Raw genomic sequence first — 20,841 nt, forward strand, 5'->3', positions numbered from 1 at the left:
TGAGCTGAGACCCCAGAGCACTTCCAGCTACACTGGCAGTTCCCCCTCCCCCCTGTCCTGTGTGGATGGGGCTTTTTATTTCTTAATTTTCTCATTAATTAGGATGTACAATTTGAGAACACTGGGCAGGAACCCATCATTAGATCCTCCCATCCTGTTTACGCCCACTGGCTTCACACAAACAGTGTCCCTCCCAGGAAGTGATGTCACTAGCTTTCAGTAACCAGACCCACTGGCTGATTTTGGACTCAGAAGGAAGTAGAATTGAAGTCATGTGACAGCACTGGATACTGCAAAATAAAGGTAGAAAAACTGGGATTTTTTTCATTTTGAGACATAAGGCTGAACTTGGCTCACATTAACCCCCCTGGCGGTATTCCCGAGTGTGGCTCGGGGTGGAATTTCAGTACCATAAGCGGTAACCCCGAGCCAGACTCGGGATCGCATTGCAGGATACAGGGAGAGTTACTTACCTTGTCCCCTGGATCCTGCAATGTCCTCCCCGCTGTGTGTGCGAGTCATCCTCCGCTCGATTCTTACAGTGCCCGAGTGCTGCTGAGCTCTGTTCCCTGCGACGTTGCGACACACAGGAGTGGAGATCGGCACCAAATTCAAAAAAAGTAAAAACACACAATACACATACAGTAATCTTGCAGATTACAATACTGTATAAAAAAAGACACACCCCCTTTGTACCTAGTGGTCTGTCCAGTGCCCTGCATGTAGTTTTATATTATAAATACAGTTTTTTCTGCCTGGAATTTGGAGATTGTCCATAGCAACCAAAAAGTGTCCCTTTATGTCAAAAGTGGTTATAGACCAGCTAGAAAACAGCGATAGTAAATTAGAACCACTTGCAGAATTAAGCTATAGCGATTTCTGGGGAAATTTGTCACCAAACACTAAATCTAATCTAATGACCGAATTCTGCAACTGAGCAAATTTCGGTGTTTTTGATTTGATTATATTATTGAATATTTTTTATTATTATTTGTTATTATTTATAGTTATTTATTATATTATAATTTATGATTTTGTATTTCAAACTACTATCATACCCAGGATGCGTTATTCCTAAGAATTGCAGGCCTACAATATAAAACGCCAAATTTCCATGCAAAATAATGGTACTGCTTTCAGCACCTAAAATCAGAAATAATCATACCGCCAGGGAGGTTAATGATTGCAGGGGAGAATTTTTTTATTTTCAATAGATTTTATTGAAAGAGAAAGTGTTACAAAGTACCTTACAGAGGTTATATAAGTTTTCTCAAAAAAGAAAAAGAAACAATATGTAAAACAAAAACCGTAGTCTAGGCTCTTGCATACATGGGTAACAACAAATAACAAATGTAGGGTAAAACGGGTATCTCAGATACATTCACCATGACGAGGTAACTGGATGGATCAACACGTATGGTCCCTAGAAAACAGATTACATTGGGGTAACCAGGGGGATAGGGAAGGAAGGGAAAGGAGAGGAGGGAGAGAGAGGAAAGTGGGGGGGGGGGGGAGGTGTGGGAAAGAAAAAATAAGGGGGGGGGATCAAACACCATTACGTTATTCGCCAATGAAAAGAAATAAAACCATAAATATAGAGATGCCATCTAGGGCTAATGGGTTGATATGTGTTGAATGTCCACGTATGGGGCAGAAGCTGTTGGAATAGCCGGAGATAAGAGAGGGTGAACAGGTTGGATGGGAGTTGGAGCATCTAGGTCCGTGCTTGTGGGGTCAAAGCTGGAGATGTCGTCATCCTCAGGGGTAGTAGTAGTGAGAGTCTCATAATAGGAGAATGAGAAGCTTTCAAAAGTTTGCAACTCTGCTTGCATAAAAGCCCACCATCTGGAGTAGAAACGAGTATGGGAGTTTTCTTGTTTGAAATCGATATTAAGTTTATCCTTATGAAGCAAGTGTAGGAGCAAGGGGATAATTTAAGTGTGAGGCTTGATTCACACTAGTGCGTTTTTTGATGCATTTTGCAGAAATGCAAGGAAATTTTTTAACATGGGTTCCTATGGAACATGTTCACATCAATGCACTTTTGTGCCTCTGCATTTTTGGAAAGGGTCGGGGACTTTTTTCATGCAAAATTCAGCGTTTTGCATGTAATAGAAGTCAATGGACCTGCATCAAAAACGCAAGTACCACTTTTTTTACCGTGATTTGTGTTTTGCGTTTTTTTTTTTTTCATTTTTTTCACTGTATATATCTGGTTGCTAAGCAACCACAGTGTAAAAAAAAAAAGAAAATCGCGGTAAAAACGTGTGTCCAAAAACGCAAAAAGCACTGCAAAAACGCTCAAAAGCAACATGCATAGATGTGAATCGAGCCTTCCACTTTAAGTTCACCTTTTTTTTTTTTTTTTCCCCTAAAGTACAGCTTTCTTATGTGCCAATTGCCATTAATATACCTCTGTTGCAAAAAAAAATAAAATAAAATAAAATAGCTGTCCCTAGCACCAACCTGCATTTTCTTTTTGATTTGCAGTGGCCTCCTCTGCTGATGGATTACCATTACCTTTCCTTCTCCCTGGACAGAGCATTTATTTGGCAGACTAAAGTAGTAAAGATAACTGAGTGATCACATAACAGCCCATGTGCAGCAGAGCTGTAGTATTGAAAACAGGAGAAATGTGTCCCTGCTCACCATACACTATAAAATCTGTGCAGATTAGATAGGTGTGCCCCCCTATTATATAAAAATAAACAATGGTGCAGCGCTCGGATATATGTACAAAAGTGAAATAAAAGCATAAAAATTACCAAAATTTGGCACCAAACAAAGAGACAAATGATCCAAAAGGATTCTGCAATAATCAAAATATCAAATCTATAAGCAAAACAATAATAAACAAATCACCCGCGCTAAATATACTAGTGCCTATGTGTACTTATCTTGCTGCTGCTGTTCATGACAGAGTCAAAAAATGTAAAAATGCAAGCCACAAACAAATCCAAAGGGCAATATGAATTACTAAAGTGCAAGTGCTATGCTTAAACAAATAACATTAATACAAGTGGGAAAAAAAAAAATCAAAGAATGTCCAAAACAAACTGACAAGCATGTAGCCAGTGAAAGTCTGTGTTAAATTGTAGAAACAGTCCCAAACACAATTTTCTTCAAAAGTGCTCCTGTTCAAACAATAATCCAAAGTGCTGTAGTGCTCAAAACTCACACTTTTTGCTGTAATACATATCCAGAAAAAATATATAAAAAAACACATTCATTCTTCTACATATTGTTGGTAAAAAAAACGCAATAGGTGTATATTGATTGGTTTGCACAAAAGTTATCGCGTCTACAAACTGTTGGATAGATTTAGGGACATTTATTTATTTTTTATTTTTTACTAGTAAAGGCTGCGATCTGAGATTTTTAGTGGGATTGCGGCATTGCGGCGGACAAATCTGACCCCAAATGACACTTTTAGGAGACCAGTGCTATAAAAATGCACTGATCAATATAAAAATGACACTGGCAGGGAAGGGATAAAGTGTGTTCCCTAGGTGTGTTCTAACTATAGGGGGGATGGGCTCACTGGGACATGACAGAGATCACTGCTGCCAACCACTGGGAAAAGTAGATCTCTGACATGTCGTCTGGCAAAGCGGGGATTTTCTTGTTTACACTGGAAGATCCCCATTCTACCTCTGTACTAGGCGATCGCAGGTCGCTGGCGGACATGGAGTCCTCCCAACCCGCAGGCACGCTCTGGCAGCAGGAGCCGCCGTACAGCTATATCGATTCACACAGAAGTGGCTGGCAAGTGGTTAAATATCTAGTAAAGTTAGCCCAATTTTTTGTATAATGTGAAAGATGATGTTACACCAAGTAAATAGATACCTAACATGTCACGCTTTAAAATTGTGCTCAGTCATGGAATGGTGCCAAACTTCAGTACTTAAAAATCTCCATAGGTAACGATTTAAAAACTTTTACAGGTCACCAGTTTAGAATTACAGAGGAGGTCTAGTGCTAGAATTGTTGCACACGCTCTAGCGCATGTGGCGCATTTTTTTTTTTTTTGATCACTTTTATTCCTATTACAAGGAATGTAAACATCCCTTGTAATAGGAATCTATTGTGACAGGTCCGCTTTATGGGGAGATGCAGGGTCAATAAGACCCCACATCTCTCCTCCAGGCTGCAAAGCATGAGGTTGAGAAAAAAAATTCACAGATCTCATGCTGAGAGCCTGCAGTCGCAGCTTTGTTTACTTCCGGGGCCTCTGACGGTCATAGAGATGACTGGTGACCATCTGGTCACCGGAAATCTCTATAGTTGTCACCCGGCGCCGGCCAATTCTTTGTTCGTGTCCCTGATGGCACGGGAGAGGCCGGAGAAGCACCGGATGGCGGGGGTAGGGGGGACGTCCCCTCCTGTCACCTATGAGCCCACGTACACATGGTCTGAGATTTTGCCAACCAAATCCGTCGGATTTTGCCCGTCGGATTTAGTCCGACGGATTGTGTCCGAAACTGTTGCATACACACGGTCAGGCCAAGTTGGCGAAAAATCCGATCTTTCACAACGTGATGACGTAATTTCGTTACGATGGGATTAAATTCAGGCTAGTAGCCAATAGCTTTGATGTAGGAATTTGATCTGAGCATGCGTGGCACTTGGTCCGATGAAAATGCTCTACACATGATCAGATTAGGTCCGTCCGGCCCAGTTGGTCGGGAAATATTTCCAACATGTTGGAAAATTGGGTCGGACGGAGATTCGGACGGAATCAGTCCGATGCATACCACACACAGTCAGATTATCTGACGACATGGTCCGATAAGACTCATTCCGACAGATTCTCCGACCGTGTGTACAAGGGCTAAGAACAATAAAGTGACAGAACTGCCGCTTCGGTTGTTATTATTGTGCACAGAATTGCCAGCTGGAAAAAATGATATCTGAATGATGCCTGTAGCTGCAGGCATTATTCAGATATCCCCCCCACAAAGTCAAGGACATCATATGACGCCCTAAGGTATTGAATTGGTTAAAGGAAGAAAGTAAGAAAAAGGAGATGGTAGAGTAATGGGGGGGTGGGGTGTCTTCTAGAGAGGTAAAAACACGCTCTATTCTGTGACGCAGTAATGCGATGCATAATGGGACCTGACATTTCCTGGATGGTCACATGATGCTACAGGAAGTCAGGGGTTGGAACGTATTTTTTGAAATTTTGATTAGAGGTTTCAAAGATTCAAAGCTCCCATGGACTAGGTAAGTGACAGATAAGCACGTGGTGATGGCTTGGAGAGAAAAAAAATACATTAGAAAAAGCTTCTTTTTATTATGAAAAGTGAAATTTTGCCTGAAAAGGTGAACTTGGTCTTTAGGTGATAAAATAAATATTGCATTATTTCTCTTTAAAAGCCCACTTTCTTATACATCAACTTTGATTTCACTTATTGTTTCTAGTAAAAAAAATTGATTTCTATTAGCTAAATCTAAATCCACCTAAAAAAAGTTAAGTATAAATGTGCCAACATGCATTGTTACAATGACTGGGATTGTTTCGTTTTCATGGGCCTGGTACCATCATGCACATTGTACAATATCTTTTTTCTTCATGGATATTAGATCAAAAATGAATTGCTAGCTGCAAAGTGTATGGTGTCTGCTGCCAAATATTTCAGTTCCAAATTTCCCAGGTCTGTTATGGGTTTGTGTTGTAAAGGGACGGAAATGCTGCATGAAAATGACCAAGGACATTGCAAGGAGGGGTTAGAGTATTTTTATATGACATTAGGGATCACCAGGGAAATGTTTGCATGTATTGGACAAATAATTAATTGTGCCTCTGCTTTTAGATTTCCTACATAAGGAAATGACTTGCCACATAAAAAAAAATCCTGGGAAACGCAATGTAATAAGGTAGAATAACACCTTTTGTCGCTGTGACATTTTTCCCCAGCTTCCTTCTTTCAAGTGATTTGTTTGATGTTCATATCTTGCATTTATGCAGCTTTGATAATAATTTGTTACAACGTATTAGGGAAAAAATGATTTGTATATTTGACACTCTGCTGTGAGAAACTGAGAAAATACAACCGACTTCCAAAGTTGTGGACTGAATTGCTGAATATTAATCACTGCTTATTCTTGTGTGCAGCTGTGACAGCAGATGAGGTGTCCCAAGCCACTATGGAAGGTGAAGAGTTTATAGCTCCTCCAACTGTAATTTCCAGCACAGAAAATGGTCACACGGGACCAACAACAGAACAGAATGGGGCTGAAGTTACAACCGAATCTGAAAGTGACTTGCTAAATTTTAGCATGGAAGAAACAAAGTAAGCCTAAAATATAATGTATGTGTATAAAATGATTTTTTATTTTAAATATTTATTTTATTATTTTCATGTATACAATGCATTGACAAAGTATACAGAGCACTTTTTCTTTTTGATGCCTGGTGACATCACAGGCACATATGCTATTGTTTCCCATTTGGCATGAGTGAAGGGGGTCCAGAAACCCCCAGCTTATTTTTTTTTATTTGCACTTACATTAACATTTCCAGGACAATATTAGGGGGGGAAAACAAGAACATGTTTAGCCATTCTCTCAGTACAGGAAACAGGATTCATGTAGTCTGTTTTTAGGCATGGATAGGCTTGAGGTAATTGTAGCCATATTGGTGCAATTGCAAAAAGAACAATTGAGCACTGTTCATGTTACCTTATTTTTATTTGCTCTAACATCCGCATTTTTTAGCAAAAGCTTTCGAGTTGTACCCCCTTTTTTGTGCTTGTATTGATGGTTTTGTTATTGTAACCTTTCTTATGGAAGGAGTCTGCTAGTATTATGAGATGCAAGCATAATACACGACCCTGAAAACCTGACGAGAAAATCTTCTCCCATACAAAGAGGAAAAAAAACAAGTAAAAACAATCTAGCACTAGAAGGGATAAAAAAGATAATCAAAGATTTTCAACCCATTATAACAGAGAATGAAACACAGAAATAAATATTCTAACAACCCCTAGTACTCAGACTGATTTATGAAGTCACAAAAAAGCAACCAAGCCCTGCAACACAAAATGCTGCAAACTGTGCAGCCTAATCCATCTACCCAAAAGTGTTAAGCCCCATACACACGATCAGATTTTCTGCTGATTTTTTTCCTTCAGATTTACCAATACCATATAATATGAGGTCAAACTTTAGGAGTTTGAATTTGTATGCAATCAGGCAGGCTCTTGCACTACATGGTTTTGGTAAATCTGAAGACAAAAATCGGCAGAAAATCTGAGTGTGGGACTTTACACACATAAAAGGCCTTCAGATTTACCAATACCATATAATATGAGGTCAAACTTTAGGAGTTTGAATTTGTATGCAATCAGGCAGGCTCTTGCACTACATGGTTTTGGTAAATCTGAAGACAAAAATAGGCAGAAAATCTGAGTGTGGGACTTTACACACATAAAAGGCCTTCCATGTAGATAGAATTGACAACCAGGTGAGGGTGAAAAGATGTCTTTATTTGGTCCAAGGAGTGCACATGTTCCCAACAGAGCCAACCCTAATGCGCTTTAGCCTATCATGGCTAAATAGTTACTAACTTACTATTTAACTTACTAATAGTTGGTTGGACATAACCCAACTAGACAGATATATAGCAGTTGGGATCACACAAGGCTGGAATGGACTACAATACCATCGCCAAGCAGCTCGTTGAGAGGGTGACAACAGCTGGTGCGAATGGAAGAAAAACAAAATAACTGTCAATCTCCCTCGGTTTGGGGCTCCATACAAGATCTCACCTTGTGGAGTTTCAATGATCATGAGAACGGTGAGGAATCGGCTCAGAACTACACGAGAGAATCTTGTCAATGATCTGAAGGCAGCTGGGACCATAGTCACTAAGAAAACGATTGATAACACACTATGCCGTGAAGGACTGAAATTCTTCAGCACCCGCAAGGTCCCCTTGCTCAAGAAAGCACATGTATAGGCCCGTCTAACGTTTGCTAATGAACATCTGAGTGATTCAGGGGAGAACTGGTGAAAGTGTTGGGGTCAGATAAGACCAAACTCGAGCTCTTTGGCATCAACTCAGCTTGCTGTGTTTGGAGGAGAAGGAATGCTGCCTATGACCCCAAGAACACCCCCACCGTCAAACATGGAGATATAAACATTATGCTTTGGGGGTGTTTTTATGCTAAGTGGACAGGACAACTTCAATGCATCAAAGGGCCATGTACTGTCAAATATTGGGTAAGAACCTCCTTCCCTCAACCAGGGCATTGAAAATGGGTCGTGGATGGGTATTCCAGCATGACATTGACCCAAAACACACAGCCAAGGCAACAAAGGACTAGCTCAAGAAGAAGTGGCCTAGCCAGTCTCCAGACCTTAATCCCATAGAAAATATGTGGAATCTGTAAGGTGAACTTACACAGGACCCCCTCCTCACCCCCCCTCCCCCAGTCGCGCTGACCTGGACCGCGGCAATCTCTTTTTCTAAGCAACGGTATATCTGCGTCCAAGGGTCTTCTCCATAGCCGATAAGATGGGACTATGCGGTTGCTGATTGGTCAGCACCGCCCATGTGATGGCGCTGACCAATTTGAATGCTCCAAAACGTTCCTCCTGATGAGGTACATTTTGGACATTCGGCTTGGAATTTCTAAGCCCCGGACTCCTGGCGTGAATATACCGGGGTTTAGAACGGGAGATTGCCATGGTCCAGGTGCGGGACCGAGCGAGGGGGGGTCCTGTGTAAGTTCACCTTACAAATTTTTCTGTAAAGGTGAACTTACTCTATTTGCAACCCCAGAGTGCCAAATAAGGATATAGCATGCTACTCCTCTAAATGGGAGAACTAGAGCTACTGTTATATGAGGAGGATTTCGATTTTTTAGGAATTACAGAGACTTGGTTCGACAGCTCTTATGATTTGGCTGGCAACCATTCAAGGGTATTCCCTATATCGCAGGGATAGAGAGGGTAAAAAAAGGCAGAGGGGTATGCCTGTATATCAAAAATTATGTACAAGTGAATGTGAGCGATGACATCACTAAGGGAGCAAGGGAGGAAGTGGAATCCTTATGGGTAGAGCTACAAAGGGAGTAAACTAAGGGGAAAGTAATACTGGGAGGAGGCAGAAGCAGACCTCCTATCACAATTTGGATTAGCGGCAAGAATGGGAAGTGTCATTATAATGGGGGATTTTAATTATCCAGACATAGACTGGGTGGAAAGAACCGCACATTCATCTAAGGCTCGCCAGTTCCTAAATGTCTTGCAGAACGATTTCATGGGTCAGATGGTAAATGCACCAACTAGAAACAAAGCGTTACTAGACATACCAATTATCAACAATACAGATCCGATCACGGATGTGGAAATACGGGGCAATTTAGGAAACAGCGATCACAGGTCAATTCGTTTTAGTATAAATCACACAAATGGGAAACATAAAGGTAATACAAAGACACTGAATTTCAAAAGAGCCAACTTCCCTAAACTACAATCTTTGCTAGAAGATAATAATTGGGATAAAATCTTAGCAACAAAGAACACGGTGGAAAATGGGTATGCTTTAAGAGCATATTAAATAAGGGCATTAGCCAGTGCATCCCAATGGGAATTAAATGTAAAAGTGCTAATAGAAGTCCTGGGTGGCTTAACTCCAATGTAAAAATGCATATAAAAGCAAAGGAGAAGGCCTTCAAAAAATACAAGGCTGAAGGATCATCATCAGCATTCCAACTTTACAAAGAATGCAACAAGAAATGTAAGGGTGCAATCAGGACGGCTAAGATAGAACACGAATGGCACATAGTAGGGAGAGTTAAAAAAATCCCAATAAATTCTTTAAGTACATAAATAGTAAGAAAGGGAGGTCAGATCATATTGGTCTCAGTTTTCATGAGGGAATGCGGGGGGATTCAGTATCCAAAACTGCAATGTTTATCCTCATGACATGTCACAGGAAGCACCCTCATGGCTAACAGATGACAGCATTAGAATTAGACTTGAAAAACTTAACATTAATAAGTCTCTTGGACCAGATGGCTTGCACCTGAGGGTCCTTAAGGAACTTGGTCAAGTAATTGCCAGACCATTGTTCCTAATTTTTATGAACAGTCTACTGACTGGAATGGTACCAGCTGATTGGGGAAAAGCCAATGTAGAACCAGTATTTAAAAAAGGGCCAAGTTACATCCCTGAGAAATACAGACCAGTTAGTCTAACATTAATTGTATGCAAGCTCTTGGAGGGTATGATAAGGGACTATATACAAGATTTTATTAGTGACAACGGTATCATCAGCTGTAATCAGTGTGGATTCATGAAGAATCGTTCTTGTCAAACCAATTTATTAACCTTCTATGAGGAGGTGAGCTGCCATAACTAGGTAAAGGAGGGTCAGTAGACGTGGTGTATCTGGATTTTTCAGAAGCATTTGATACAGTTCCCCATAAATTTTTACTGTACAAAGTAAGGTCCATTGGCATATATGACCATAGCGTGAGTACATGGATTGAAAACTGGCTACAGTAGCAAGTTCAGAGGGTAGTGATAAATAGGGAGTACTCAGAATGGTCCGGTTTCTTTGCTGGGACCAATCCTATTTAATTTAGTCATAAACGACTGGGAAGATTAGATAAACAGCTTTATCTCTGTATTTGTGGATGATACTAAGCTAAGCAGGGCAATAACTTCTCCCCAGGATGTGGAAACCTTACAAGAAGATCTGAACAAATTAATGGGGTGGGCAACTAAATGGTAAATGAGGTTTAATGTAGAAAATTTGAAAATAATGCATTTGGGTGGCAAAAATATGAATGCAATCTACTCACTAGGGGGTGAACCTCTGGGGGAATCTAGGATTGAAAAGGACCTGGGGGTCCTAGTAGATACAGGCTCAGCAATGGCATGCAAGCAAAGCAAACAGAATATTGGCATGCATTAAAAAGGGGATTAACTCCAGAGATGAAATATAATTCTCCCACTCTACAAGAGTGTGGTCTGGCTGCACCTGGACTATGTCCAGTCCTGGGCACCAGTTCTCAGGAAGGATGTGCTGGAACTGGAGAGAGTCCAGAGATGGGCAACAAAACTAATAAAGGGACTGGAGGACCTTAGTTATGAGTATAGGTTACGAGCACTGAGCTTGTTATCTCTGGAGAGGAGACACTTGAGAGAGGATATGATTTCAATGTACAAGTACCGTACTGGTGACTCCACAATAGGGATAAAACTTTTCTGTGAAAGGGAATTTAATAAGACACGGGCCATTCACTAAAACTAGAAAAAGAGTGGTTTAACCTTAAACTGCGTAAAAAGGCTCTTTACTGTAAGAGTGGTTAGGATGGGCATTCTCTTCCACAGGCAGTGGTTTCAGCGGGGAGCATCAGTAATTTCAAAAAACAATTAGATATACACCTGAACAACCACAACGTACAGAGATATACAATGTAATACTGACATGAAATCACACACATAGGTTGGACTTGATGGACTTTTGTGTCGTCTTTTTTTTTTTTTTCAACCTCGCCTACTATGTAACTCTTTAATGACTTGGAGAGAACCTTCAAAGAGGAGTGGGACAAAATCCCTCCTGAGTTGTGAAAACCTGGTGGCCAACTACAAGAAACGTCTGACCTCTGTGATTGCCAACAAGGGTTTTGCCACCAAGTCATGTTTTGCGAAGGAGTCAAATAATTTCACTTTTTAAAATGCAAATCAATTAATAACTTTTTTGAAATGCATTTTTCTGTATTTTTTTTGTTATTTAGTTACTGTTAAAATGTACTTTCCAATAAAATTATAGACTGATCATTTCTTTGTCAGTGGGCAAAGGTACAAAATCAACAGGGGATCAAATACGTTTTTCCCTCGCTGTACTACATTAATAGTGGAATATCAGTTGGGTCAATTAAAAACTTTTTAGCCACAAGAACCTAATATTTTCATGGGGGGTACAGTTGGAAAATGTGCAGTTAAATATCACTCAATTCTATAATATACATTTGGATAATGTGCAGTTAGTTACCACACAATTGAAAAATCTACAGTTGGATAATGTACAGTAAGATGGTGCACATACAATAACATACAGTAAGATAGTGTACGGTTGGATAGCGTGTAGTTAGTTAACACACAATTGGATAATGTACAGTTGAATAATGTGCAGGTAGTTAAACAGTTGGATAGCTTATGAACTCAGATGCAGATCCAGGTGCCATCTTATGTTTAACCTTTTGCGTACCTGGGTTTGCAATTTCTGAATCCACCATGCCTCCTTTTGCAATAATTTTTGATGTCTATCTCCCCCTCTAGGTAATGCTTGCACTCTTATCTATTCCAAAATATCCCATTCCACCCCCATTAATTATTTTTAAATGTGAGTCATTAAATATCTGTTTGGCTTGTGGATAACTGGAGTTGCAAAAATGCTTGCCAATGTGAGTCCTCAAGGGACGTATTGTGCATCCCACATACTGTATACGACAAGTGGTACAGCAACTTAAGTACACAACATAAGAAGTTTTGCAGTTCAAAAGTTTAATTTTAAATTGCTCACCTGTGACTAAAGATTCAAAACTCTTTGTGAACAAGTTTAAACAATACTTGCATATTTTCAAACCAAAAGGGACCTTCAATATCACAGGATCATACAGATGTAATAAAGTTGTGTACCTCATCCAATGCAAGAAATGTAGCAGATGATCTTGTGTTGGTGAAACAGGACCGAAATTTCGAACTAGGATGAATTTACACAGACCTAGCATTAGGAAACAGAAGGAGGAGGATTTCTGCACACCTTTTTGGTATATAATTTCTCACAACCAGACCACACCATGCAGGACATAAATGTTTTGTTTCCTAAAGGCAACTTCAAAACTACTCGGGAAAGGAAAACTTTTGAACTTAGGACAATTCTATTTGACACAAAAGATAATAAACTAAATGTGGAGCTTCTCTAAATTATTATCCAATAGTTTTACAGCCGTCCTCACCCCTGTGACTGCTACTCCCCCTCCCAGGTGATAACCCTCTCCTTGCCTTATCTCACCAACTACAAAGTTTAATTATTGTGCCTTTTTTGTGCCTTTCTCCCCCCCCCCCCCCCCGAGATTGTCTTACTTCACATTCTGCTAAAACTTTGTATATTAGTACTGCTTGGACCTTGAAGAAGGGGTACACCACAAAAGCTTGGCCTGAAAATTTGAATGTTAGTGCAAATAAAAAAAGTATTATGGGTGTTACTCAATTATTTTTGTTGTAATTGTACTAATACGGCTACAATCACTTAAAGCTTATCCATGCTTCAGAACAGACCACATTAATCCTGCTTACCTTTTTTTTCCCCCATTTTCTGTACAAAGCGAATAACTAAACATATTCTCTTCACCTTATTTATATGCTACTGAAGTTGCCTTATTAAACCCTTTACCAACTAATAAAACATCATTCGCAGGGGCATGCCTATCCGTGCACCAGTGGGTTGTCTTTGCCCACATAGCATACACAGGCGTTCCGTGTATTTGCATGTAGGCAGTCCCATTTATGTCTATTGGGATACAGCAGCTGTGTGGACACAGACACTGGTCCCAATTTGAGAACTGTATTAAAGGGGCTCCACAGGCACTCAGGGGTCAATCTGAAGAGTAAACAGGTACTTTCAGACACCACATGGTAAATATACTGTTATCTTGGAAATGTTTCAGACTAGGTAAGGTTCACTTTAACCACGTTTCACCCAGGCCAGTTCTGACATTTCTCACATAAATGTCAACATCCGCTTTTTTTCTGCTAGAAAATGTATACAGTATATATTTCCTGAAAGCAAAGTCCCTAGAGAATAAAATGGTTGGTGTTGACATTTTTTTATGTTGCATGATATTTGCGCAGTGGTTTATCAAACACAAATTTTCAGGGAAAAAAAATACAATTGAATGAATTTTAGTGCACACAAACACAATATAATACCCAATGTTTTGGTAAAATATAAAAGATGATGTTGCGCCAAGTAAATAGATACCTAGCCTATCACACTTAAAAATTGCATATGCCTGTGGAAAGGTGACCAATTACGTTACCTAAAAAATATCAGTAGACAACGCTTCAAAGAGTTTACAGATTGCCAGTTTAGGGTTACACAGGAGGTCTGGTGCTAGAATTATTACTCTCACATGTAAACAGTGATCACACTACACTGCAGTTATTTTTTTTGACGCTGTATCATTACATTTTTTGATTGAACTTTAATACTATCACAAGGGATGAACAGCTTCCCTTGTGATAGCATGGGCCATAACAGGTCCTCTTTATGTAGATTTCTTGATTCTATTAGACTTCAGATCCTTCCTCTGCCCTCCGAAACAGCCAATCAAACTGAGATGGCTTTGGTCGACTGCTTTTATAAGCAGAAATCAGAAGTGAAGAAATCCTTGTCTTCTGGTTTCTGATGTCACAGAAGAGGGGAAGGAACTTTTGTTCTTTCCGCTCCTTGCAGTGCATTGGATGCCACCAGATGCATCATTCCCTTTCTTCCCGGTGGGATGGGAGAGCCGGAAAAAGGCGGTGGCGGGAGGGTGGACCCCTTTTTGCCACCTGTAAAAGTGATTGTTGCAGCTGTTTGGCCAATTGATCATGCTTAAAAGGAGGAGGAGCAGCGCATTCCTATGGTATCTTAACCCAACCTATTTACACCTACTATTAAACCTCAGTAGCAAAATATGGTGTATAAACTGCAATCCGTGAACAGTATTATATCAACATGATAAATCAATAAAATGCAAATCTTAAACACATATAAATAGTCTGTGCTGAAAAAAGTGCTCAGTGCAAGGATAAACATTTACTTATGTAACCATAAAATCCTGATAAAATATGAAGTATGAAATATTGCATATATGCATAAATAATCAAACAAAAGTCCATTCAATAATCACATGAAAACGTTAAAAAAAAAAGTGATAAAAGATGGAACTAATACCTGATGTGCTCCTTCACCATTATCGACAGGAGGGAGGGGCCAGGAGCTCCTGCCAGGGACCTGAGAAGAGGAGGATCTGGGCTGCTCTGTGCAAAACCACTACACAGAGCAGGTACGTATGGCATGTTTGTTATTTTAATAGAAAAAAAAAATTAGACTTTAGAATCCCTTTAAACTGCAATATAGTAATTGCTTTTGGGTTTATTACAGCTTTAATAGCTCTAACATGGAGTGTATAGCCTGAAAAAGTTATAGCTTGTAGAGTAGGATGCAATTTATAAATTCTATAATATAGACAGTTTTTTTTTTTAAATCTGTATATATACAAAAATACAGATTTAGCACTAGGACTCAATTTCCCTTTTCTATATGTGTAATATATTTTTTTTTTCACATCTTTATTTTGAGAGATAAATATGTCACATAGAATAGGTTTTCATCTATTTTTACATTTCTTATAAAAAAAAAAAAAAAAAAATCTTTGAGTGCATTATAGGAATTATAAACCTTCCTACTTGCAATTTGTGTTCTCATCTACAAAATATGTGCATTGATGATGTAGTTCAGTGTATTATTTGTTGTCCTGTACCCATAGCATATTATAGAGTAAATCTTTACATTCGAGTGTCAAGAGTTTCTGTTTGTGTTCAAACATGAGGCATGCCACATGGTACTGCACAGGTTAATGCACTGTTAATGTCTGTAGTCTAAGAACTGACATTTCCTGTGAAGAAACTACATATCTGTCAATCCCTAGGTCTCGAAGTCTAGTGATCTTCAAGTGAGACCAAGACCAAGCAGGCAGAGGCATTAACAGTGAGATCACCATGCAGTATTTCATCACATTAGCACTCCCACCTTTGTGATGCAACACAGGAAATCATGAGGCATGGATTGTGACATGGAACAAGAGGGATGCTTGTCCCTTTAGCAAACACAGACAACCTGGGTGAACAAATAGGACATAAGGGAATCAATTGGTTATGATAATACAAATTGCTCATATTACATGTGGGCAGAAGTCAAAGCCTTATGTACAACCTGGACCTGAGATTCAGGGGTGCTGCACAGGAATCTGTTTGAAGGCCAACACAGGTTGAAGTACCTACACACAATAAAATTTGCTACCTTGCAAATAGTGAAAGCAAAGTCAGATTTATTTTACAAAGAAACATAGCACAGAAGCGTTCTTTAAAAACAAATAACTAATCAAAGGAAATCTGTACAGAAGTCATTTGCAATCACGTATTATGTGGTGGAATAGATATTTTCCATATTTATGAAGGAATAGGGGCACAGATATGACAGAGACCAAGCAGACAGAGCAATTGACAGAGAGATCACAATGCTGTATTCCATCACGTTTTACAGGCTATAACTGCAAGGGATCACACAAATGTACATAACCCTTACTATTCTAGTAGAATTAATAATGGTAATAGTAATTTGTACTTTGTAATGGATGAGTTGAAAATTATGTTTTGACAAGAGCTGCACATTGAATAGATCTTAAATACAGCATTGAAGAATTTTAGTGACTGTCATTTAGGAATAGGCTAGGTTTGTCTTTTTTCTTTTTTGACATTCTTAACAATTGGAGACGTGTTCAGACAAAAAAGAATCAATCTGAGTTACATTAATATAATAACTCTCCCTTCCTTAAAGCAAAAGCATTACCATGTACTGTGGAAATTGATTAAAAATACTTATTGATTCCTTGTCAGGGTAGTCATTTTAAGAAAAAATTTATTTTAATTTTGTTAGATTCCCAATAATTTTAAGATACTAGAGTATTTTAAATTCTAATGAACGTTTTTGAAATAACAAATTAGCATTATTTGTAGCATCACAAAGCATAACGCATAATTTTATTTCCCCAGTAAAATACGTGAACAGCTAGGCATGAAGCCTTTGCCAAGAGACAAATTTTCTCCCTTTGCTTCCCCAATGGAAACTGATTCAGGAAGAAAGAAAAAGGTATGGAAGAATTTTGTCTTGATTTCATTGTCAGCATTTAAACATAGACTAGGAAATTTGCTCTCTAACTACTGCAGAAGGAGAATGAGCAAGTGTGTTTTGGACCTGGGAAGAGGGGAATTTTAAGTGAACCTCGGGTGGTGATATGTTTTTCTCCTGTGGAATGGGTAGGTGTTTGTGTTATGAGTGTGTTGTCGTAGGCATACTGTTCTTCAAAGTTGTGCTGAAGCTCAAACAATAGAGATATAATCAACTCAGCCCAACTGATAATTCCACTCGGTGTTACCCCAGCACGCAGCAGCCCAATCTTCTAGCCTTCAGACATGGGCTGCAGCTCAGTGCATTACACTTGGAGAACCGAAAGGCAGCTTTTCTTCAAGTAGTCTGACGCTTTCAACTGTAAAGCCCCATACACGCTATCAGATTTTCTGCTGATTTTTGTCTTCAGATTTACCAAAACCATATAATATGAGGTCAAACCTTAGGAGTTTCAATTTGTATGCAATCAGGCAGGCCCTTGCACTACATGGTTTTGGTAAATCTGAAGACAAAAATCAGCAGAAAATCTGATTAGCGTATATGGAGCTTAAGTGTGAAGGGGGATAAGCCATACTTGTAGCACTTTATATTACATTTTTACTCTAAATCACAGTGCTGTCCTAGAATCCTGTCAGTTTTACTATTATTGAAAAAAATGTGTATTATACACATATATATCTTTATATAAAGAAATTAATCAAATATGACCTACAGCTACAGTAAATGATGTGTAACATCAAACAATAATACTTTTACAATTCAAATAATTGTCCAATATAAATATGTGATATTCATACATCAAGAAAATATGCATTAAATGTGCTTCAAAGAATTCTTATGGTGCTCTTTATGCAAAGTGCTCCAGTGCAGTTCATATGTGCTTATATAAAAAGTGCCTCTGTTCAGCTTGTAAACTTTCCATGCCTCCTCCACCACTCTGTGTATTCTAACACTCACCAGATCCGTTTGACTTTGCACTTTTCAGCTACAAAGTCTCCATAGACTTGTGGATATTACCCTCCCAGGTCTCTGCATGAATAGGGCAGCTCCTCCACTTCTCCAGCTCACACCACTGTGTATTCACTCCTCAGTACTCATACAGGGGAACAGAAAGGGAGCTTACATAGTAAAATACTGTTTATTAAAATAGATTCTTTTAAAACATATTTGCAGGCACTTGTACAAGGTATGAAAAATCGATACAAGACCAGGAAACGCGGTGGTAGTGTGCTTTCCACTGTCGGGTGGGACTATCCAGTGACGTCATCTCCGAACGTGTTTCGACCAGCCAATCACAAAGTAGATATTTGCCAGCACACCATGGATCGACACAAAGTAGCGTCCAAACAGATTATTTATTGCATGATCACAACACAAGGAGAGTGCAACGTTTCAGAGTCATGTAGGACCCGTTCGTCAAGCATGTGAATATCACATGCCTGACGAAGGGGTCTTGCATGACTCTGAAACATTGCACTCTCCTTGTTTTGTGATCATGCAATAAATAATCAGTTTGGACGCTACTTTGTGTCGATCCATTGTGTGTTGACAAATATCTGCTTTGTTACTTGAACCAGTATCCAGCTGGTTGTTGCTGCAGCTTGAGCTTATCCAGTAATGTGTGCGATGGGAATATAAAATATCGCCAGCCAATCAGGCTGTGGGAGAGAGCGAATGTTTGTTTGAATCACTGCAGCGATCCGACCGCAAGTGGGAGCTGGTACCTTTCAAAACCAGGTACCCGCTCTCCGCCCCACCCCCCAAAAAAGAGGCCAGTTGTTAAAGAGGAGGGGGGAGGATGCAAACAAGAATAACTTCCGCTTTTGGGTGAAGTTCCGCTTTAAAGCATAAGTTAACCTTTTGTAACATGTTACAGGTTACACCAATATTCAGGTTGTAACATGTCACGAATGGACTGGCCTCCGCACTCCGCACTCCCCAATTCCTTGATTGACGTTTTTTTTTTTAAATTGCGACAGCTAGCAGGGGGTAGAAGACCCTGCTAGCTGTCGCAATAAAAAAAAAAAAAACGTGGCAGTGTTCTGTGAATGGAAATCTACGAGGTCTAACAGCCTTTGTGGCTGTCGGCTTGTCGTTTTCAGTGAACTACCATGGTGCTGTGGATCGCTGTGGTAGTTCATTTTCTCTTCCTGTCGGATTGTATCTGCTTGTCCGTACGGAATGTAGAGGCACACATACACTAAAAGATCTGCAGGAGACCTGCATAGCAATGCTGTGGATCCAAAAATAAAAACTGCACATTTTTTTTACCTGCAAAAAAATGTGCATTTATTGTTAAAAGGTGAACTTATCCATTAAACTGTTTTTGTGTTTAGTATCACTTTACAGGCTAAATGCACCTGTCCAATAAAATAGTTGTTATTATACAGGGTCCACAGTGTGTTTAAAAACACTGTGCAACTTCCAAGTGTCCTTGGTGTTAATGCCTTATCATTAGGCTATAACCAATATCCCCAAAGCCTGCTACAAAAACTCCCACCAATGTGATCCGCCCCATGCTGCTCAAGTTTTGGGGTGTTCAATGGATTTGTTTGTTTTCATAGACTTTCACAATACAGAGATTTCATTGTCAAAGATTATGCAATCATTGCGCAATCAGATTATCAAGTGTACAGTGTTGTCAAAGCCAGAGGGTCGAAGAGTTCATTGAGAAGCACTTCTCTTTTCCTCTACCAGAAAATCATTGGTAAACGTTGCAAAGAATCTTTTGGATACAACAACAAGGCACAATGTGGTCAATTTAAAGGCAAATAGACTGTGCACTTTGCAAGTGCAGAGTTTAGTTAATGTGGGTTCACCCTTCCCCCACACCACCACTCTATCTAAAATGTGGGGGGAAAAGTTTTGGCTTTAAATATACTTTATTGTAAGAAATGCATTGTGTGTGGTAATCATCAGAACCTATTTTTAGCTTTCTAAATAAAACTCTTTGCGTTTATAATTTTTATTAGAGCAAGGTATTATTGTTGCTACTTTTTCACTTTAAGAATCTTCTAATATTCCATTTGTGTCTTATCAGAATAACGTCCTTAATGCAATTTTGCTGCTGCTCAAGGACCTGGACACAGAAGATTTGGAAATTGTTCAGAGAACCGCAGGGAATAGGATTCATCAGCTACAGAGAAAAGAGCTCCAGCAGGAGAGATAAATGTGTCAAGGAGGCAGGTGCATGAACTGTCTGCAACTTGAGCATTCCAATGACAAACTGCAATCTAGATCATAATCGCACTATACATACATTTTTTTTTTTTTTTTTATGAATGCTGATGTTAAGAGAAACAAATCTAGCAAAATTAGCTTGCCAATGCATTTTTTCTCTGCAAGATCACAGTTGGTACATTTTAGGAACAACTCAATATTTCACATTGTGCACCTATACATTTCAGATAGAATAAAATGTATGTGTCTTATTTGCTAAGGGGCTGACTTTTGTTGAGAAAATAAAACGTGCAAAATTTTTCAGTTTGTTATTTGCTGAAGATGAATTCATAAATGTGCCTAGTATAATGTACTTTGCTGCCTGATGTAAAACAAAACAATTTTCTTATGCAATGAAACATATTCCCAGTTGTAATAATTAAATAAACTAGACCAGATTGGTTAAAAAAATATGATTGTTGACTTTATTGTAAAGAAGCACCATGCTAAAAAACTGCCCTACTTCTGGTTCTGGTGCCCTATGGATGGGAGCTAGGAGGCTTTAGCTCCCGCCACGCTCCTCGAACACCTGCATCAAAAGCCGGCCAGCGCCTGAGGTACTCCCTCCCCCAATCGGCGCAAGGCCTTCTCATTGGTCTGCTCCTCACTATATCACAACCAAGTCAAATTCAACTTCACATATGCGG

General features: G+C 39.4%; 1 protein-coding gene across 9 annotated transcripts in view; it reads left to right on the forward strand.

Moving 5' to 3' along the window:
• The window catches only part of CFAP410 (cilia and flagella associated protein 410), a 69,183-nt gene extending 48,578 nt beyond the window's left edge, over nucleotides 1-20,605 (forward strand). For all 9 annotated transcript variants that reach the window (XM_077448653.1, XM_077448654.1, XM_077448656.1 and 6 more), the window contains 3 exons: nucleotides 6,116-6,293; nucleotides 16,840-16,936; nucleotides 20,016-20,605. In XM_077448653.1, coding sequence (XP_077304779.1) covers nucleotides 6,116-6,293; nucleotides 16,840-16,936; nucleotides 20,016-20,144 — 404 coding nt within the window. In that variant the 3' untranslated portion in view covers nucleotides 20,145-20,605. The remainder of the gene's footprint in view (nucleotides 1-6,115; nucleotides 6,294-16,839; nucleotides 16,937-20,015) is intronic.
• The last annotated feature ends 236 nt before the right edge of the window (nucleotides 20,606-20,841 follow it).

Source organism: Lithobates pipiens, unplaced genomic scaffold (assembly GCF_037356315.1).
Source record: "Lithobates pipiens isolate NorthernLeopardFrog02 unplaced genomic scaffold, aLitPip1_a1.2 Scaffold_22, whole genome shotgun sequence".
NCBI lineage: Eukaryota > Metazoa > Chordata > Amphibia > Anura > Ranidae > Lithobates > Lithobates pipiens.